At 34.9% G+C, this 23,201-nt stretch overlaps 2 protein-coding genes across 2 annotated transcripts; one reads left to right on the top strand and one right to left on the bottom strand.

The window, feature by feature from the left end:
- Positions 1-853: 853 nt before the first annotated feature.
- Positions 854-8,773, top strand: LOC113726023 (probable hexosyltransferase MUCI70). The gene is made up of 9 exons (XM_027249482.2): positions 854-1,903; positions 2,326-2,619; positions 2,804-3,014; positions 3,149-3,258; positions 3,341-3,540; positions 5,181-5,284; positions 7,070-7,257; positions 7,406-7,605; positions 8,308-8,773. The coding sequence occupies exons 1-9, from the start codon at positions 1,645-1,647 to the stop codon at positions 8,533-8,535; spliced, it is 1,794 nt and encodes a 597-aa protein (XP_027105283.1). The 5' UTR covers positions 854-1,644; the 3' UTR covers positions 8,536-8,773.
- A 1,092-nt stretch (positions 8,774-9,865) lies between these two features.
- Positions 9,866-16,874, bottom strand: LOC113726022 (linoleate 13S-lipoxygenase 3-1, chloroplastic-like). The gene is made up of 9 exons (XM_027249481.2): positions 16,385-16,874; positions 15,788-16,062; positions 15,373-15,610; positions 12,660-12,869; positions 12,243-12,331; positions 11,988-12,095; positions 11,457-11,758; positions 10,950-11,216; positions 9,866-10,855 (listed from the first exon to the last, which is right to left on the bottom strand). Exons 1-9 carry the CDS (start codon positions 16,743-16,745, stop codon positions 10,105-10,107), a joined length of 2,601 nt encoding a protein of 866 aa, XP_027105282.1. The 5' UTR covers positions 16,746-16,874; the 3' UTR covers positions 9,866-10,104.
- Positions 16,875-23,201: the final 6,327 nt, after the last annotated feature.

The following is a 23,201-nucleotide window of genomic DNA, read 5'->3' as shown; positions in this document are numbered from 1 at the left end:
AGATGTTTTTCTTTTATCTTTTAGTGTTTTTAGGGGTATTTTTTTTCCTATCAACGAAGAGAAGAGAGTAGGCGGATTAGAATCTAAAATCACTATGTTTGGAGTATTTAATTTTAGCCGTTAGAGTTTTTAGGTGTGTTAAGTAACGAAGATCATATTTGATTTCAATGGCCATAGTGTTCTTTTTTTTTTTCAAAAAAAAAATTTCTTTTGTTTTTGAGGGTAGCATTTTTTTTTTGATGATTTAATATTATAGTATGCTCTTTTTTCTTCAAGAAAAGAAATTTATTATTATTTCAATTAAATTGAAATATTTATTTACCCAAATAAGCTCAAATAAATTTTTGCTGTCATTGAATTTGAGTATAAAATGAACTTGAAGTTGGTGGACACTGAATTTGGTCAAGGTTTCTGTATCAATATGTGTTCGCCAAACCATCGCGAAGCTATCTAGTGGAGTTTAAGATTTTAACTTCTAACCTTTATGTCAATAAAAATTCCAATTAAAGAAAATGTCAAATCACATCAAAATTTCCGAGTTTGATTAATGAGGTAATTAATGTACTAAGAAGTGGGTGCCAAGTATGCTACTCATACTTATAATTAGTACTAATAATAGCATCCTCTACTTATTATTCCGCGTAGGGGAGAAGAACCTGCCGTCTAAAATAAGCCGCAATTGGCGCATTTTAGTACTCTCAAATCTCAATAATATATGAGTAACAAAATTTTGACAGACTTACGAAATTTACATTATTACCATTTTCTCCGACATTGGTTCATTCACACAGTAATTACGATGTTAGTACGATAACACTTTCTTAAATTAAGTAATTAACCAAAACAAATTCTTAAACTGAACTCTGATCTGAAATCAAAGTATGGGCTGGCATCCCACGAAAACCCCTCAGAAACAAGAAATAAATCCAAATCTCATTTTCATTTTCAGCAGAGGGCCATCCTTATTAATTTCTCTGTGAATGTCGAAATTTATTAGTCCTACATCCAATCCCCACTTGGGATTATATTACATTAGAAAAAATGAAGTCCCTTTTGGATTTGTAGGCTTCATTGTCTCTTCTTTCTTCTGTCTTTGCTTCTAACATCATTATCTTTATTGCTTCAAAAAAATAGATCATTATCTTTATTCTTATTTTACTTACATCTGTGGTTGTTTATTTTGCTCGCAAACTGTTAACTTTCATCTGGGTTTACTCTAAAAACCCAATCTTCATTCGATTTCCAACCCTTTACGACAGTGTTTTTCTCTACTGGGATTGGCGGCATTGGATTGAACAATACTGCATATGATTTTTTTTTTTTATTGTTTTAACTTGATTCTTGCCTCAATTGGTGAGCTGGGATTAAATTATTTTGGGTGAATTTAGTTGATTTGCTGCCAGATTGGTGTTATTGGATTGGTTTCATTTGATTTATGCAGTGGATATTTTGGTGTACTTTGTCATAATAATTTGGGCGCATATCAGAGATTTTGTACTGTGCGAGGATTAAAAAATATTTGCTTTTTTGGTTGATTGCACGGGTGAAATTAGCAAGAAAAGAGAAGTACAATAGAGTTGGTTGTGGATGAGGGGGAAGGAAGGGGGAGATGAGAGGTGAAGAGAAGGGATTGAGAAGACAGCAATGACTACAGGGTCATTGGGTCTTCGATCCTCAGGAAGTTATGGATCATTGCAACAACAGCAATTTCAGTTTCAGAACGGTTCAGTGCCAAATCAAACTACGCCACCTGTCAATTCGCGAAAGCCATCCAAGATGCTCAAAGAGAAGGAAAGATTGTTTCCCTGGATTTTTAAATTTGCCCCAAGAAAAAAGGTTGGAATGCTGCTCTTGTGTGCTGTTTCGGCCGCCGTATTTATGTGGGTGTTGTATGTTGGCAAAGGTAAATGTCTATTTTAGCAATCTTTAATATGCTTTTTCCTTGTTTGGTGCACTTAATTTTGGTTTTAGCTTGCCTAAAGTACAGTTTGAATGCCATTAATGCGAAGACCGTTAAATGCAAGTTCAGCTTAATATTACTGACTAATATAGTTGGTGAGTATACGTTTTTGTTGTGGTTTGGCAGTTAATAATGTTTGATGTTGAGAATGCTTTCTGAGAACTGTTTATCGTGATGAATCCAGCTCGATCATAAATAGTGTTTGATGACAATCTGAACGCAGGCTTAAAATTGTTAATTATGATGAATCCGTCTTTGGAGAATCCGTGATGTAGGGATTGATGTCAGAGAATTTATGCTGTGTTCTAATATTTTTGCTTTTCATCTTTCATTTGACAATCTGATCATATTCGTATTAATTCCAGGTGAAGATTCGGCAGAAAGCACTATGAAGAACATTCAATTTAACAGTACTTTAGATTATAGTGGATTTTCTCCACTATCTGTGGAAAATGAGACAGTTAAAGTCAAGATACCTTCTAAGGCAATCATAGGCCAAGGAACTGCAACTTCAGGTCAGCTGCTATCTCCGCCACCGCCCTCGCCTCCTCCATCTCCTCCAGTATATTTTACTGGATATACCCTTCCTCCTGGGAATCCATGTGAAGGTTTCACGTTGCCTCCCCCACCAGCAGATCCAAAAAGAACTGGACCGCGTCGTATGCCTTCTAACTTCCTGTTCTGTTTTGATTTCTCTACGACTTGTTTGTATGAGAATATGCTTTCAAAACTGTGACTAATAAGAAGATTCAGAAACTTATTATTCTTTCCTCCTGTATTAACATGGTCATTTTATGAATTTAGGAATAATTTTCCTGCATGCTGTTTATTTTGTTCTTTCAGCCTGTCCAGTGTGCTACCTTCCCATGGAACAAGTTCTCAGCTTAAAACCAACAGCACCATCCTTCTCTCCTGTTCTAAAGAATTTAACTTACATTCATGAAGAAAACCTAACTAAAACTGAATTTGGAGGTTCGGAATTTGGTGGGTATCCTTCACTAGCACAGAGAAATGATTCTTATGATATAAGGGAGTCAATGAGCGTGCACTGCGGGTATGATTTCTTTACTGATGCAGTTCAGTGAATTTTAACATAATACAAGTCTTTCTTCTCTTCTTGGTTAAAATAATTTGGTAATCCATGTTTGGATTCATTTTAATAAGAGCGTGTCAATATACCCATTATAGGTTTGTAAGAGGAGTCAAGCCTGGACTGGGTACAGGTTTTGACATCGATGAATCTGACCTTCATGATATGGAAACTTGTCAAGGGGTGGTCGTTGCCTCTGCAATATTTGGTATGATATTCTCATGCAACTTGTATGTTATTCCAGCATGAAAGCTTTAGGTTTATAAACATGACAATGCATTGTTACTCAGGAGCCTTTGATTTGATACGTCAACCAAAGAACATTAGTGACTATTCCAAGGAAAACGTCTGCTTCTATATGTTTGTGGATGAAGAAACAGAAGCCTTTTTAAGAAATTCTAGTGCTGTGGATGTTAACAAGAAAAATGGGTTGTGGCGAATTGTTGTTGTTCGCAACTTGCCTTACACTGATCCAAGACGCAATGGAAAGGTAAGACAGTTTCAGATTTAATGTAAATTTTTTACATATTTGCTGCAGAGTTTGCAAATGAGAAGCAGATAAAACTGCATGGGACATATGGCAGTGAGTTTTTTTGGGGAATTGTCAAAAATTATTTTACTAATTTTGCCAGTATTGATAAGGCACTTTTGTGAACATGCAATGCATGACTATACATGACCGTGGAACTTCTCCTATGGTAATTTTGACATGATAAATGGCATCTATCTACAATCAAGTAATGACTTCTTATGGACACATAAATATATGTCTGACGTACACTTGTAATGACCAAAATGAAATTTTACTTTGACATATTGGAAAGTAAAAACTTAGCCTCGATTCATTTGTTTTGAGATTTGAAACCCCTGGTTTTTAAGATATCAATAGTCACGCTTCTTGAAAGACAAAGTAAATAATTTTACCTAATCTAAGGATATGTAATATCTAAGTGAAGTATATACAATTTTATTAAGTCTAGCCTCTGTGGAGCGTGTCTCTTATCTATGAAGTTCTGCAGTGGAACTTTTCTTTTAGACTGTCATACCTGTCTTTAAATCTATATGCATGTATAATTCTTGTGTTTTATGAATATTTTTTCCAAAAACATGTGAAAAGTGTGTCCTTGTTTGCTTTTTATTGTGGCCTGGTATAAAGAATTTACAGAAATTGCTGGTACCAATAGATGATTCTTGTGGAAGTTCTACTTCTTCCCAAACTTGTAGCACATAATTTGCTGCTTAGGGATTAAGTCTCAGTACCAACTGCTGGTTAATGTGCGCATCTTGGGTGCTTTTCTTCTGATTTAATTCTCTAAATGTGTCTATTTTGTGTGTTCTAAACCCCCTCTAGATGTAAACTCAAACAAACACTCACCAAAGTTGCATGAAGTTTAAAGAAGAATTTTACTCTGGTTAAAAAATGAAAAGTTGATGGTTAAATACCCTCCACATAAGCCTGATATAATTTTTGAACTGTTTGCTTCATTTGTAGGTCCATGAGCTGTCTTTCTTTACATATTCTAGAATTTCATGCTGCAACACCCAGTTTTCATTTATCTATCTTAGCTATTTATTAGTTTCTTCTATACTGGCTTTCTCCAATCGAGGTTTACTAGATAGCTTTCCCACTGTTGTTATCCACATTTCATTTCATCTATTATGTCAGTTATTTATTGTTTGCTTAAGTAGGTATCTTTTAAACTTGTCCAAGCTTCTGCAATTGAACTCCGAAAATCTCATACTTTTCAGATTATTGACAGGGGATTTTGAATGAAGCTTGTATATTTCCTAAATCTTTAAAATGTCAAGAGCCTAGTTGATTGGGTTGAACTTTGGACGTTTCCCAATCTTTTCTTTGTTTGCAGTTCTTTAATTTGCTGTATCTGTGGCACTTCTTCCTTCTCAGAACCAGAAAATGACTGACAAATATTAGTTGTGGTCATATCGCTGTCTTGTATCTCATAGACAATTTCACAGAGATCCTATTTTGGTATTGCTTTATTGTTTGAAAATCATTCCATTACTTCTGGTTTGAAGAGTGCTGAATCTATATAAGCAGGCAAGATGTAATTCTATTTCGCCGTTTCATCAAAAAAGGCAAGATGTAATTCTTAAGTGGGATTTTGGCAGGTTCCAAAACTTCTACTTCATAGGCTTTTCCCAAGTGCCCGCTATTCCTTATGGATTGATGGAAAGCTTGAGCTGGTGGTAGATCCATATCAAGTACTTGAGAGGTACTTCTGAGGCATTACCTCCTGTACTTGAACTATTTTCCAATGTCAGTTCTAAACTTTCATTGGAAGGTGATATTGGTACTTATTATGAAAAAATTGATGTTTCTCCGTCTTATATTTTGACCCTTTAAATAGATAACTATGTACCAGACCTTTGTTTCATGAGATATCCACCATTTTAAGTTTTATGAAACTTGTGCAGTTGCCTGCCCTTTCTTCTGTCCTTGCTTCCTCTGGGTCCACCAATTCCTTACCTCACAACCTTCCTTTGTCACCCATGCTATCCAAAATTCCAAAGCACCATCAGTTTGATACCAAGTCATAGTTAGCTACGCCTACAGAAGCTACAACTCCGAATGATTTAAAAATATCTGGCACTTATTCTTGTGGCCAAATGGATAACCAGCCTTTTTTTTTTTTCTAGATTCATGGCTACCAACTGCAAATTAAGTCCTTTGGACATGATTTATTTGTTATATTGTGGTTGGGACAGGCGTGGTTTTGGTATTTTGTTTGTTTTCTCCCCCTGCCTTTAGTCCAAATCTTAGGTTTTATTCGCTTCTTCTCCTTTTGGGAAGGGGATGGGGGTGGATGGGAACTAAAATTATGCCATTGCCACTCATTGCAAGTTTTTGGTTGATCATGTCTCAGGAAACATTTCCAAATTTATCCAATAGGCTTGTCTTGAAAAGAAATCACGTTGAGTATTAGGACACTGCAACATGTCGACATTTTTAAATCTTTAATAGATTTTACACACTCTTCTGAAAGCTGGAGATAGCAAAATTTACTTTGATCCTGCAGTACTAAATGGGATGCCTTCCGATGGAAAATGATAATGAAATTCAAATATCTGAGTCACTATTGAATGGGAATGGTTATGCAGGCATGGTAGCTGGATACATTATACTTGGCACACAACAATTGTCAAAAACCTGCCAAAAGAAAACAATGAATACACGAGTCTAGTGTCATGAATGGAGGCTCCATATTAAACTGGATAGGTGGTAATGATAGTAACAAAAACGATTTTGTTGATAAGGGTTGTTGTTGTATGAAAAATTATCTATTTCATGATTTGAAACTCTTTATCATGATAAATTAACAAAAAATGTTGGTTACGCATTATCAAGACATGGAGATGTTATTGCATAAGTGGTCCAAAGCAGTCATGGAACAGAATCTTCTAGTTCCAGTTTCATTTATGAGCAATTCTGGTTGTTCTAAGGGACAACATATCTATCCTGTTTAGTTGGAATCTTTTTATTTGATCAGTCGCAAGAAATCATATGTTAGTGGTACATATCCTTATGATCAATCTGGCACAAATATTGTGGATGGAGCTAATCATATATGAATTCAGTCTTAGAATTCGAACAATTCTTATAATTTTCTTATTCAACATCTGGCTGATCAATCTAGACTTTTTCCCTCTTGCCCAACATTCTTCAAATTGTCTCCTTTTTGCTTGATGTTTCTGACATGTTTTTTGGGTCATCTCGTCTGCATACTTCAACTGCGTGACTTTCTAAACCTTGCTGCTGGATATTTTGCATCACCATTATTTTGCCCTGAAACTTGTTCTGCTGAATGTTTTGCATAGTATTAGTATATTTTTTCGAATATTTTCGCATTCTCTTGGTGAACAGAAATACTCTCTTACCAGAGTCATGCTCCAGACAAAAAAGAGATGAACGATAAAGAATTTTTTTTTTCATGTGTACCCTGTCTATCTAATTGCCAGCTGCTTACACAAAGTCATGACAACCCTCTGTTTCATTTCAGGTTTTTGTGGAGGAAAAATGCTACTTTTGCAATATCAAGGCATTACAGGCGATTTGATGTGTTTGTGGAAGCAGAAGCTAATAAGGCTGCTGGAAAGTATGACAATGCCTCCATTGACTTCCAGATTGATTTTTATAAAAAGGAGGGTTTGACCCCATATTCTTCGGCTAAACTCCCTATCACTAGTGGTAGGACTATGACCCAATCTTCTTGTCTGTTCCATTCCACTTTCAACATCCGTTGGTCAAATTTTCTTTTAGGGTGTTTTCTTGCTTAAGTTGGTGGTCATTTTTACTTTTGTCTATCTTAGTGCAATCTGACTATCACTGATTGCAGATGTTCCTGAAGGATGCGTTATCATAAGGGAGCACATTCCAATCTCCAACCTCTTTACTTGTCTTTGGTTTAATGAAGTGGACCGTTTTACATCGAGAGACCAGATTAGCTTCTCGTCTGTAAGGGACAAGATCAACTCAAAGACTAACTGGACAATAAACATGTTCTTGGATTGTGAGAGGCGCAACTATGTGGTTCAGGTAATCTTATTAATGGAAAAGGATAAAAAAAGAGAGAAGAAAGAATATGACCTCTGATTATTTTCTTATAGATAATTTGTTAATTTCAGCTTACAAATATTTCTCCCAAAATTACTTTTAGAACTGTCTGCATTTTCCTTCCTGTGCTGCTTGTTGCTCGTAGTTTCAATCTTTTACTCCCTGATATAACCTGCATAGAACACCCAAAATTTCACATCCTGTTTTCTGATAGAATAATGAGACAGTGTTATTAGAGATAATTCTTGAAATTTTTTTATGGTGCACAGTGCTAGTTAGTACTGGCAATAATCAGCTATTAAACTACTGTTTTGTGAAAAAATGTCTGGTAATGTTTCAATAGCAATTCTCATTCTCATTTTTAGCGAATGGAACGATTTTTCTTTTAACCAATGCTTCAAGTACTAAATTGTTTTTGATGATTCTTCTCTGTCTCTCTCTCTTAATGTTTGAATGGCAATTCTTTCCACCATTGTTTCTTTTGTTATTCTCTCTCCACTAGCCTTATCTATCGCTGCCCCTGATTCACTTCATCATCTGCCATACGAACAATATCTTTATGTAATTTATCCTTCAATCTACTAACTTTGATGTGACTATCCCTCTTGCTCTACAGATAGCATTGCCTTTTTTTTTTCCCCCGGCAGCCCATTTAAATACTTTGCAATTTATTATAACATGCAGGGTTACCACAGAGATGCGCTTGAGAGCCGGGGCATCCACCCCCCTATTGCGGTTGTGCATCCTCCACCACCTATGATTGACGAAGAACCTAAGAAAACAGTACCTGAGTTTTTGGCAGAAAATATTAACTCTTCTCTAAAGAAGATCACCGCGAAGCGAGGGAGGGACAGAAAATCCAAGCGTCACAGGAAAGTAGCTGTTGGCAGCAAGGATATCGCCTCTACTTAAATTTTTGGTTAGGCAAAATTCATTCTTTCCATCCCCATTTCCTCAATCACGGTTGCGGGGCTGGGAACTGTAAGATGAGTGTCATGGTAGTGTTTCTACACAGCAATCTCCCTTTCCTCACAAGTTTTGGTTTTGAGATGTCAAACATTTCCATTATTTTATTGTATATATTTTACGTTGCCAAGGATTATGCGCTGGAAATGAATCTTTCTCATACCATTGCCATTTTTGATCAGAAGATTCTTCACATAGCAACTAATGGTGCCTTCAGAGAATGGTTAATGTTTTAAACTGATGAAAAATCGTGCAATCAAAGACTTGATCCCGCATCCCTGTTGAGTCTTGGGCTAGGTGTACCACATAAATTTTAATCGGTTGCTTGTCATGGCCAGGAAACCTTTTTTCCTGCAGCAAAACTGACAAACTCTGGTGAGACATGGTTTATCTTTTCTGGTCATCTTATTTAGGGGAATATTTGTTTGGATGGTAAGTTATTTCTCCAAATATATTTGCTTACATCATTATTACAATTTTCAATACACCTTTTTATCTTCTCAATTATCTTTACCTACAAGAAACCAAGCAAGAAGACCACCAACATTGTCGCAGACCTTTAATTTGATCAGGTTTTTCCTTCAACGTTCCCCCCCCCCCCCGCGGTCCTTTTTTTTGTTGTGTTTCCCTCCCAGTACATTATTTTTATTTTTGGTAACAATTAACATGCTCATATTCTGCTGCATGGAGGAGCTACACTTGTACAATTCAAAGATAACCTATCAAGTTGACATTCGAGCTGAGGTACATGAACTCCTTCATTGCGGTCACCCCGCCTCTTGACCAAGTGACAATCAATCTTTTCCTATTATGAAGTACTTAGAATTCATTACGAAATTGCAGTTATCGGTTACATCGGATCCTACCTAATTCCAGAGATAGAACAAGATCAGTAGGATCCTTCTTTAGCAGAGGGTAATTTCAAGTTCATACATTTATTTAATCAAATATGTGAAGTAAAGATCATGATCGTATTTATGTTGTTTTGGCATATGATAGTCCGATTGCTGGAAAAGATATAGTAGTATTTTATAAGAGACAACTTTTGAGTGTGATATATTAAGCTAGAAAAAAGAAAAATCTTTGATCTTGATCACCAATCCTCATACCAAGTGCAGTGCTAATGCATGTCTCACTATTTTTTCGAGTAGAACTCTAGTGGATCGGTGGCGAAAATGGAAAGAAACATTTGGCTTTGTATCTGGCCTTGTTTTCATTAACGCTGGCACAATAGGAAAGTCGCAATTTAATCCTGATCTCAAATTCACATGTAGCGTCACAATTGGTTTAGCAACCAATATGTTTGAGGCTGTAGATCATAAAGTGGTAGCAACCAACAATGGCTCTTCAAATTGTTACACCCAATGAAACCAGATAGTGGTTTCAGCTTAATTGACTGACTAAACAGAGTTTGATTTGATTACAATCTCCGTCTCTGACTCTCTTCCAATACATTGAACTTGGGAAAACAGCAATATTTTGAAATGAGAAAATCCACAAGTTTTTAAACCAAATTCACACTGTTATGCTATTTGGCACTCCTCTAGAAGTAGCACCATTTCCTGAACTAGGAATCAGCAGTTCATATGGGGGTATTCCAACAGCACATCTATTTCTCAAATTGGAATCGGAATTTCTTTCCTCAATCTCTCGTTCTAGCATTTTGATGTCCACAAAGAATCTGTAAAACGCCTCCAAGATTTCTGGTTCTCCTGACCAGCTCAATAAGTCATCCCTCTGCCCAATATATTCTTCATCACTCGAATGGGCAGAGATCACACTTAGCACAGATGCAAATTTAGCACTGTTGTCCAAACTGGGCAAAGATGATAGGAAATACTCTTTTGGATTTTCAAGAAAACTTGCATACTCGGGATCATTCTCTTGTGGCAACAGCTTTCGCATCAAATTGGGATGGCTCGGGTCAAATCTACCATATTGTCCAAAATTTAATGCAGCATGTTCTCCAGATGCAACCCATATTAAAGTCGTAAGAATTTTAATGAGATCATCAGGAGTTTCAAGATTAGGCCACCAAGTAGCAAAGCGATGATCTGCATGGCCTACATTAATTACCTCCCTGTACCAAGCTTGCAGCTCCTTGTCATCTTGTATCAGAACTGCATTTGGATAGTAATGATCCACATAAGTCTTCACCAATTTGTCAATTGCTGACCAGTAGAGGAGGCCATCATTTGCATATGGGTAGTCCTCGATAAGAAGTCTCAACCCGTGTTCGTGCTTAGGGTCAGGTACCGCTATTCCTCTATAAGAACAACAATCGACAATTAGTGATGTATGAAGTTTCACTTACATGGAGTTAGTTAACATTTAGAAAATCAAACCCAAAACTAGCTAACCTCCTTATGAGATCGGCTGGAAGGCCTTCCTGATCGAAACGCCAGAAATCTCTGTAGGCAGAACAAGCAAGCTGCATGCAATATTGTCCTGGCGCATAGAAGGATTCAATGGTACCATTTGCATTGAGGAGAGTTTCACGGGCAGTTGTATTGACCCTCAATGTATATCGCAAATGAGGTTTGAGAAGCTTGAATATGGGGTGCATTATGCTTAACTGACGGTGAGCAGCTATTATGACTGGTTCCATGCAGGCATGCACCCGCAACCTGTATAAGATTGACTATCTAAATTAAAATGTTGCTCATCAACGAACTGTTTTAGGTATGCACTCAAATTTTACATAGGCTGATTAATCTGTAAAGCACGACTATCTAATCTTATGCAATGAGTTTTATTTACGAATTCTCCCTTTCCCAAGGCAAGGAATACTTGAGGTCAATTTTCACCCTTTTTTTTAATATCTATCAAATATGAAAAACTTTTGCTCCTAAGACTGTATTGTTTACCAGTGATTTACAAGTTGATGAACTCCACTATCATTGGTGCAAACATGAGCCTTGGCGAGTTGCCATAGCCAGTTACTTGTGTCATCAATAGGAGGGGTAAGAACTTGCTTAGATGAAACTGTTAGCTCCCCTTTTGGAAGGCTCAGCTCGATCGCAACGGGTTTCAGAGTACCTGCGCTTGTTAAGAAGAACAATGTCCGTGTCGCATAGGATTTGCGATCATCAAGAGCATTTATCTGATTGAGAAAGGGAAGATAGAGATCATGGTAATCCAATAGGAATAGCTTCTTTTTGTCCATTGCCTGAAAGTACTAGTCAAAGTTAGTCGATAAAAAAAAAAAATTTTGCAGACACCAAGAAGCGCAGTATTTTTCCAAGTACACATAACAACAGTAAAAACGAAAGACTATTCTTGAGTATTGATAATTCATTTGGCCCTCGAAAAATTTATTTCCTGTACAAATAGCACCTTAGGAATTCCCAGTAGAACCTAGGGTTGGGAAACAAGATCCAACACCCAGATAGTCGTACCTGTTGCACTGACATTCCATCTAGATGGCTGATGATGTGTTCTTCTTTGAGAGCTGATTCCAGGGGGCCGTAGATAGACGGATCGAGTTTGCTCCTTGGTGGGAAGTTCTGAACAAGAAAAACAATCCTGTCTGATCAGCAAATTTTTGTTTTTCCAGACACCATATATATCGGATTGCATTAACAGAACTTAACGAGTAACTTGTAAATAAAGACTACTTCTGGACTTAAAAACCCATGTTTACAAAGACTCACCGTCAACCTTTCTATGTTTAAGGGATTTATTCCTGCAAGAACTCGTAGAGCAAATTCGTCGTCCCCCAGATCCGAGAATCCCTTTGCCCCTTCAGGAATGTTGCACATATATACGTGGTTATTCATCTCGAAAGGGACTAAATGGTTGGCAGAATTTGAGTTCAGATAATATGTTTTGGATTTTTAAGCTGATGCATAAAAAGTACACTAGGATGAAGAAAAAAAACATTTAAAGGAAGATTGATATGAAAAGGTAAACGATCAAACAAGTAAAATTTTGCACTACTTGCGTAGTGTGGTTGAAGACGTAAGAAAATGAAATTTCTAATTAAAGCGTGGTTTATTATAACGTGATTTCATGATAAAAAAAAAAAAAAAACAAAGGCAAGTGAATGAGCAAAATTAAACATCACTTACCAGGTGGAGAATTGTTTTGGTAATGGGGTAATTTGATTTTGAGATTGGTAACGTCGGAGTAGAGGTTGGGAACTAAAGAAAACATCAGGTAACCAAATACTGCCTTAAGCTTTCCTGTAGATACATATCTGTTCTTTGATTCCTCAAATTCTTCATCTCTGGGCACATATACAGGTTTCGAACAACTTGCTGGGATTTCCGCATTGGCGTCTGCAGTCAGCAGCTATAGTTATTAGATGACATATACTCAGCATCAATTACTTTAACCCCATGCTAACAATGAGCTTACCAATCTTATTCTTCGTCAAAATGATATAGTTTTATAATTGTTGATTGATACCATTAATTACTTTCTTAAATTTCTGCGTCTTACATTAGAATTTCCAGTTGTCTACCTATCAAACATGGTTCATTTGTCATAAATGAAAGATGGAGTATTTATAAGTTTCGATTCTTTTTCTTTTTTTATTGAAAGGTTTTAGAATAAGATCCATAATTTTAACAAGCTTGGATTGATCAACTACATTTTTTTAATTTGTTTAATAAATTTAAATGTCGCTCGTCTCCTTTTGGCTCCATTGTCTAATACTAGCTTTTGTGGACAAAAGTACTCTAACTGGAAGATCGTAAATATACACATTAACAATTAGGTTCTAGGAACAAAGAAAATTGATCATTGCTCTTCGATGGGGACTTCCCAGTTGATTTTCGTCTAATTGTGTACGGTTGGCATAATTTACTGTAGGATATTCATTTGTAGCTTGTACATAGTCTTACCTGGCTGCTATACTCTCTTTGTTATCACTTACTTCCAATTTTAATACAAAGTTTTGGTTTGCTTAAAGAAAAATTAGGTCCCCATACTCTTGTCACTTTCTTTCTTCTTAACTCTTAAAATCAATAGTCATTTATAACGAGTCTTCCATGGCTTTCACTTAGGGCCATGGTTTTGAAACCCAACCTATGCATTGACTCGGAAAATTTATTGAGTCAAGAGTCATTGATTCAATCGTTAGGTCAATCGTAATTCACATGTAACATATTACATCTAACTCATTTAGTTGGAGATAAGAAGGGTGTGAGAGGGACGGAAGGTAGGAAAAAAAATTACATGTGACATTATAAACATATTATAATTATTAAATATATGAATTGTGAAAAAAATTTAAACAAGGGATAATTTCACAAACCTCTCTTGAAGTATCTGACAGTTGCAAAGATCTCCTCTCAAGTTTTAGAAATTACATTTAGTTCCCTTGTTTTTACTATTTAGGTAACAAGATAGACTCATCAGGTTGGATTTTCCTCAAATACCCTAAATTACCCTTGTTCTATAAAAAACAAAATAAAACTATTTTCCTCAACACTTTCTTCCAAATTTGCAACAGCACTACCACCAAGCAAACACTTCAAACTCCAACGCTAAATCTAATTATTTCTAAACATGAGACAAACCTACTAAGCAAATAGTTTGAACAGTTCAAGAATTTCAGTAACTTAAAGAATTCTAACATCTGTCTTGTAATATCATCCCAGCCTAAATGTTTTTGAATAATCAATTCTCTCTTGACAACCAACAACCAAACTCACATTCTAAATTTCAATTCAATACCTAGTACCATGCGTAAATCAAATAATAATCTAAACTACCACCACCAATAGAACAATTCTCCAACCTCCACAAAAATATATATTAAATCGTAAAGAAAATCAAATGCATTTGTTAATATCCTACACAAGTTTTTAGGATAATAACCAACCCAACAATTTTCCCACTAATCCCTCTTCTTCTATGCTTCGTAGTTATCAATTGCATTATTTATTTCTTTATTATCACTACAAGCATATTCATTTTTCTTTAGTTGATAATGAAATATGCTCTTGCAAGTAAAATAGTGCCATATTCATCATGTAAATAGAAATGGTTATGGTATCATAGGTCATCATTAAAATAAACAGAGATGTGAATATAGTAAAAAAGTAAGAGGAAAGGAAAGTCAAAGAGACAATAAGAGGGAAAAAAGAAAGAATCGTTGCTTACAAACTGAGAGAAATGGAGAAAGAAGGAATAGCTATTGGTGGAGAATAAAAGAGGTAAGGTTTCCTGGTTTTATTTATCTCTTGCATCATATTGTGAATTATCTATTAAATGAAGGATATTATAGTCATATTATCACACCAAGAGAGGTTAGTATAATTTCTTGAACTTGAACGGAGCCGAGTGAAATTGGCAAAAACCACAGGGGATGTTTGTGAAATTATCCCTTGAAACTAATAACACATGCTAGGATAAAAATTTTTGTTTTAAACAGTTGTACTAAGAACAAGCAATTGATCAACCTAAACCTCTAATATTGTTATTAGTATCATCAATGTTCCTAATTTTTTTAAATTATCATTTTACTTGCATTATAAACACATTATTCAATCACTTTTTCATTAACAACCTTTTATTTCACATACATTATATCACCAAAAAAGCTCTCCAAATAATGAGAGTATTTGGATACCCCAATTATCCCAAATAATATTTCGCTTGCATCATAAACACATTTCCCAACCTACCTTTTTATATTCCCAATCACCTTTTTATCTCACATACATCACATCACAAAAAGTGCTACAGTAATTATTCCAAATAATATTTCAAATAATACACTATCCAAACAAACCAATATTTTCAAATAATCTATTGTTATTATGTTTGGCTCACCAACAATGGTCGGAGGACGGCCAGTCCGGCAGCGTCTAGGATGAGGATTTTGTTGGCCTCCTAGGGTAGGTCTTACACGTTCGATCCCTTTATCTGGATCTCCAAGATCATTATACACATCGTAGTCGTATATCCTATCAGACGCCAATCTAGTCCCCGTCCCATCACCTCTCAGTTCCTGAAGTTCCCTCTCCCGTAGTTTCTTCAACCCCGCCGGCGTCTGGAACGGCAGATACGCCTGTTTCAACCAGATATCATATATTATCACCCTCAAGTCAAAATTCAAAACTGATGTTCAATTAGATATATATCTCTGGTAACCCATCCCAACCCACCAGGTTCATCCTAGGCAAAGAATCTGATTTTCAGAGCCTTGGAATAGTACTACTGATGGGAGTTAAGCTTAAGCATTCACCTTGTTAGAGAAGAACACCCTGGGCCTGGAATTCACCTTTTCTGGTTGAATCCAAGACTTGCAGTCGAAATTGACAAACCCTTCAACGGAGATGCTCATCAAGAAGAATTCTTTCTCGTACTTGTTGTAAACCATAATGGCCCCCGGCACGCCGAAGTTGTGGTCAACTGTAAATTGAATTCTGAAAGTTTGATGGTGGGAAGAACCACTGCTTGGGCCATTTGAGTTTGACATGTTTAATACAGCTTCTCTGCTGAGCTTTGGCTCTCTTGTATCTTCCGTAGAACAGTTCAAAATTTTTTCAGATCCAAGATAATTGGGCAAAAAAATATATATATACTACTATAAGAATTAGTATTACTATAAAATGTACTGTGACATTGGTCCAAATGCGAAAAAGATTGAGAGTTTATTTGGTCTTTTAACTATCAAAACTAGAATACTTGAATCTGAACTGGAAAATCGTGCAATAGAAGTTCCATGTAGCTTAATTTTTTGATTTGATACAATTGCAATTCTGATCGAAAAAATTCAATATTTAAGGATCAACAAGTGATTAAGAAAGGAGGACAAAGTTCATGATGATCCGGGGCTTACGAGGATCGAGCTCAGAGCTAACAAGCTGAAGCACGACACCGCGGCCATTAGTCGTGGAGGAAGCATTCATCAATTGGAAAATCACGTCCTTTAGATCCGTTGGATTAGCATATTTCAGTGTCACAATAGCTGACAGGCTAATCGTCCTTGATGGTTCGTCTTTCTCAGCTTTCGCCAAATTTTCTTCAGCAGAGCAAGTTTCTGCATGCCCAAGGATTGCCTTGCTGGAGTACTCCAGGGGTTTCCTAGTGTAATTGGGTAGTATTGAATTGAAAGTAGAGAGTTTTTTCCTTCGCTGAAACGGTTTGACATTCAGCAAAAATCTTGTAGACGAGGCCAGAAGTTGATTACAGGCGGCCATGTTTCCAGGTGCCTGTGTCTGATGAGGCCACAAGAAGAAGTACTGCTAGATGTTATATAATTTAGTCTCTGGAGATTGATGAGCTGAAGAAGATTTGCATTTTGGGATTATAGAAGTTTGGGGATGGTCCAATTAGTGTTGTCTACTACTACTTATACTATGTTTTAGTTCAGGATCAACAATAATTACCAATGGATTATGATTAATCAATACTCAATGACAACATAGGGAACCTTCTGTAAATCTACATGGTACACTAATTTATTTGCCGTTGACTGATGCAAATCGATCTTGTTTTTTGCAAGTGAGTTGCCACTTACTCATTAATATAGGGTTAGTTACATCTATCTCCCCTAAGGTTTGGCAAATTACAATTGACCCTCTTGAATATCTAAACGTTTAACAAATACCCCTTCATGTTAATGGCTGTTAGGTATGTTGCTTGCATCAACAGAAAAATAGGTCTGAAAGCCTCAAATTGCCCTTTTGAAGTTTGAGTTAATTGCGTTTGCCTTCTTTCTCGATTTGTTCAAATTACAAAATGGATCCTATTTGTTTTAACTTATAGTCGAATGCGTCTAGTATGCAAACAATTAAAAAAAAAAACAACTTCTACATTAGTCAATTGATGTAATGTCAACAACATTTTAATGAAATTTCTAAAAAAAAAAGAACAAGAATTCAACTTAAGATTATTGCAAAAAGAAAATTTTGACTCATAATACCACATTTTACTAATTACATATAATATAGCTAATTTTTCTTATTTCATACTCAATTGTATATTCAAATGTAATGGATGATTGTTATGCAACAAAAATAGGTCCAGAGAGTATGGTAGCAGTTGAAATAAGCTATTTCATGATTTTTTTTATATTTATTTCTTAATTCTTTGAATGGACATGTCTGTTTGGTTAGCAAAATTTACAAAAAAGATTTCCAAATATTAGTCAACTTGCATCATAAACAACCACTTTTTTATTTCACATATGTTACATCACAAAAAAGTGTTATGGTATCGTTCCAAATAATTTTCTCCAAATAATACCCCAAGTCCTATCTATACAGCCCTTTCAATAATTCAAATAAACCTAAACGGAGATAATTGTATGTTAAATACCCGGCATTTTTGTCATTTCATGGCCTCCTCAGTTGGGTTTTCGAGATTGAAGTTGGACGCTTCACATCAATGTAATTTGATCGAATTAGATGGTTCATTTTGTGATTTAGTCAAATCTCAAGGAAGATAATTGTAATTAACCCTTAAAATAAGACATCTACACTCTAACACACACACACACACGCACACACACACACACACACACATATATATATATATATATATATATATATATATATCATGTCACATGTAGTACTAGTCATTGGCTAGATTCCATTTTCAAGAGTCCTGTCAAGTGGAGATTAATTAAGTAGCATGGCAAATGAACAAGATAATTAGCCGAGGAAAGTAAGAGCTCACGTACAGCCAACTAAAAGGTTGGTATACCAATCGTACAATCAGCTCATTGTACATCCGTTGGAAGGGAGATTTTACAAGTTCTGCCGGGATGGGCTAAAAACTTATTATTATTCTTTTTTAAGAAAGGGTTTACTGCTTGTAAGCATATTTCTTAGGTGCAATGGAAAGGGGAAGGGCGAGGATTTGGTCACTTGATTAATATTCTTACCGATTAAATTGGGTTTTGAGAACTAAATATATAAAATAAGGAGTATGTTTTTTATATACTATCGGTGTATAATTTTTTCTTTTATACTAACAGGTTTAGATTACATATCACGTAACATGAATTCAAATTTGAAATTAAAATCATGCACATATGACATATATCTACAGCTGTTAATATAAAAAAAATTATTATAGTGCTAGTATATAAAAAATTAATCCTAAAATAAAACCTATCAAATAGTGTCATAAATATATATACTTTATTTATCTATTTGTTTGTATAATATGTGAAATACTTTGCTCTTCTCAAAATTACAAGTATTTTTTTTTTCAATCATAGCTTTTCAAATGAGCCTTATACCGTTCAGAATATTCGTCAGGCCCTTTCTAGTATTTAGGATGGCAATGAACACTGCCCCTACTCTGCCTCTTAATCCGCTTATGTTGCATCACATATACAATAAACATGTTTGTTAATTGTTAGTAATATGTTTATATGTGTCCGGGTAAGCTAAATATTATTGATTACTTCTCCCCTCTACAAATTGAAGGAGTTTGTGGCAGATTGAAATTGTATCATTTCTTTGTTCTAACAAAATTTGTCGGCTAATTGGTGACTGGAAGCATTCTGATAAGCAAAGATGCTCTTGCCTCTATGTACAACAATTTATAGTATGAGTAAAAATTGTTATTAGGACTTGGAAAATTTTGCCAATGCATTTGAGTGTTGCTGCTTTCTTCAGTCAATATGCAGCTTGTCTCTCTTGTTCAAATTAAGTCAAATCAAGGAACGAACATTAGTATTTATTGAATCAAAAAGTATTGAATAAAAAATGTACTCATCCAACCAATAACAGAATGTAGAGTGCGTTTGATAAAATTGAAATCTGAAATTTGAATCTATTAAATTATTAAATTATAAATACTAGATATATATATTTTTGAAGTAAGTTTTGCCTATATAATTCAGATCTATTTAATTAATTAAGATATTTTATTTTTTATTAGAAAACACTCATAAATATTTTAAGATCTAAATCTATTAATTTTAAGTATTAAACTAAGTTATCAAAAAATCATAATCCCTCACTTTCAATATGTTGAGTTAAGGCCGTTGGAGCATCCCATACGTTGTTAGGATCACTTCAAGAAAAGTTGGGTCGAGTTGACTGCCCAAGTTTGATGGTACAAGCATGGCAGGCCCGTAGATATGGGTGAATACTGGACCAGCCACACGTCTTCCAAATGACTGCATTTTTTTTTGCTTTTTTGAACAAATGGGCTATCATGTCCTCTTGTGCGCAACCATACAAGTCCGTTAGGTATGCAACACGGCCTTGAGAAGTTAGACCTCAAACCACATGAAAAATTGGTGCCTCCAAATGATATCGGAAAAGCAGGCCTTTTTTTTTTTTTTGGGCAAACTTCATGAGTAGCCCAATTTTTATGAATATCTTCTTTCCTTTCATCTTTTTTTTTTTAACCTTTCCAGGGCTTTCAAATAATAATAATAATCATAATAGTAATAATAAACTTCCTGGCCTGCATATGGCCATTTGTTATATCTGGGTTTTTTTTTGGGTTCTGATTTATTTGGTTTCTTCCCTTTATTCCCTTTTTTCAAACCAAGTTATCTGTAAAATTCTCAAAATCCTTAATCTGATTATCTTTTAGCTCCTATCCTTTATCACCAGAGTACATCTTGAATATAGGATGCAATAGCATTATTGTAAGCTTGTATATGTTGGCTAGGCCAGTAATATTTGTAAATCATGTAACAGCTCATGGGCCATTAATTTCTGTTTCCTTTTCTTTATAGATGCATTGTGGAATTTGTCTTTTTTGTGCTCAGCCATTGATTTTCCAAAATAGTGAAGTGTCCTCTCCGGGGTTAAGTTAACAAAGTGGTCTCAAGTTAATCTTGTTCGACAATTGGGAGTCGTTTTCGATAAACAAAATGATTTTCTAACATCAACTTGTGGAGAAGTACTCTTCTTCCACATCGCAATTGGTTCTTATCCATTATTTGTACCATAGAACAGTCACGGCTAATGTGTTCTATCGTGGGTTGAGTGCTTGTATTTGCCGAGAGGATCGGATTGGGTTTGATGATAACGAGAGAAGGAAGGTCTTGTATTTGTCAAAAAGTATAGTGCAAAAAAACACCATCATAAGTGTCATTTATCATCAAGTCGTGTACGTTTTTTTTTACTTCATTCATGCAAATTAATGTAACTAATCCTTTTTATCTCTAAGCAAGTAAAGCTACAATAACATCATCACTAGCATTTCTAGGGTACTTTCCTTTTAGAAAAGAAATTAGAGGTCGTGGATTATAATCTTCCTATCTCTTCTGTGCTTTCCAAATTCCACTCTTCTTTTATTAGAAAAATTTTTTGGAAAAAAAAAAAAGGGTACCTTCTTGCAAAGCTCTAGCACGTGCTTTTTGACATCTTACTATTGGTGAAGATAAGGATCAATTTACATGGCGCATGAACAAAGGCACATATCTCAACTAGTAGTTTGTCAAGAACAGTGAGAGCATTTTCATCCACTCTGCTCCTTATCTTCTTTAGTTAGGAAAATGTTTGTTTGAAAAAGCATAAACATCTGAAGCATGTAGGTCCATAAATCTTTCGGTCCACTGCTTCAAATTAGGCAATAAGACTGGTCTGTTTTAGAAGGCCTTATTAAAAGTATAAGAGAATCTTCTCTTTCTCCCTTTTATTTTTGTACTCATTGACTTAATTCCTCTAAAAAGTGAGGGGTTAATTTCAAGAATCGATATCACTTAGAGCCCGTCAAGTTTTTGGAAAACTCACCTCTCTGTCTCCTGAAATGACATATTGCACGACATTGTCAGCCCTTATGAGCAAAGAAAGATTAAAAAATGCATTGAAAGGGAGAGATAACAGTCTATTATCTGTTGACATCTACCCCCTTGTGTAACCTGATTCATGAATTTTATACCAGGAATAAAAGGATAGCTAAGGATGAAATATTAAATTAAGTATTTGAGGAGGCGTAAGTGCAATAGAGTAATAACAAATCAGCCACAAGACCGTTACTTCAATGATGACTTCTGCAGCTCCTTCAGTAACATAAAAATTAGGAAAAAAAAGGGCCTGTTATGAAACAATTAAAAGTATGGATGTCCCTTTGTATTCTCAAGAGGATTAATTCATGATTTATGACTACATTATGTATAGAAGTTACAATCCATAAATCTATTCATGTAGTGGAAGAACCGTTTCATAGGTTTCTTCATATTCTTGTAGTAGTGGGTGTTTAATAGGATTAATGAACCTTTAATCTTGTAGTACCTATATATAGAGATATATTGACACCCTTTGGAAATGACTTTTGTATCTTGTTGAAATACAAGAATATCATTCTCCATTGCTCTACTTTTCCTCTAATATCTCTATTCATTCTATAGTAGTTTATTAGTTTTATAACACGTTATCAGCACGAGTCTCTACATTTGAGCAAAAGATGAAAACGGAGCCTCTACCTTGAGTAAAAGTGAAATACGAGATTCTGCCCGTATTTTTTCGGTAACTTTTGTCTACTTATTGAGGTAAATTTTTGACACATAAATTTATTTCAATTTTTTATGGCTAACATTTGAATGATCAAAAAAATACAAGTGCCTATTGCTGAGCAATCATTAAACACAAATATATACTGTTTGACATCTTTGAGGTAATATTTCTCCTTTTAATTCTACTTATTTATCTTTAGAATTATTTTTTATAAATACTTATATTCTGATGCATTGAGTTTTAGAGATGCTATTATAGAAAATCAATTATGTTTGAGAATTCACTTGTCCTTTGAATACTTAAAGAAAAAGATTCGACCACCTGAAGATGGTCGTTTTTTAACGAAAATATTGGGCCACCAGAAGATGGTCATTATTTCAAAAGCTTGGTATGATAAATTTACCTGTGGCTACAAGAACATAATTATGCAATTTTTAAAATTACTTCTCAGTTGAAATTGTGTCGAGAAAATTTTACTCATAAGATATATTGAAAATGATATTCTCTACAATTGATTTCTCTAATAGGCTCCTGTAGTAGCAATATTAAGAGAAATTTTGAGAAGTATTTTGGACTTATTGCATGCTAATTCTAGTCCATTCCCAGAAGTGAATGTGACTAAATTTCAATTTATTAGTTATGGTTGATGCCATGACTATGGTTTTGGTAAATATATATTTTACCATAACAAAAGAAAAAATTACCACTTAAAGTGGGATAATATTGATGAGGACAAGAAAATAAGAATTCTGAAGATAAATGTCCCGAAGTACATTTGACGAATCAAAATTATAATAGCATTTTCACATGGCCAATTTCTTTAAACACCCTGAAGGTGTATGATGATTGATTTAATTAACTTTTCTTCCTGAAGAAGAGATGGATGTTAAATATTTGGGATCAAAGGATTATGGTGATGATATTTGTCCCATAAGAATTATGGTGACAATGATATGTGTCTCATTAATAAGTACTACTACATATACTATATTCCAGTAAGAGAAACAAACACAATCAATAGTTGTACTCAAGTGATTGAAAACTCCAGAAGAGTCACTACTATATTTCTCCTTGTAGGAGAAAAATTTATCATAAATAAATCACTACTTTTTACCATGTCTCGAAAAATTTATTGAATTTGAATATTCAAATTGAGACACTAAATGAGACAATGACAAAGATCATGTTTATAAATCAAATGAGATAAAGGTTAATTATATCATA

The sequence above is a fragment of the Coffea arabica genome, chromosome 2c, assembly GCF_036785885.1.
Source record: "Coffea arabica cultivar ET-39 chromosome 2c, Coffea Arabica ET-39 HiFi, whole genome shotgun sequence".
Classification (NCBI taxonomy): Eukaryota; Viridiplantae; Streptophyta; class Magnoliopsida; order Gentianales; family Rubiaceae; genus Coffea; species Coffea arabica.
Note: the sequence above shows the minus strand (reverse complement) of the source record. Positions and strands in the feature narration are given on the sequence as shown.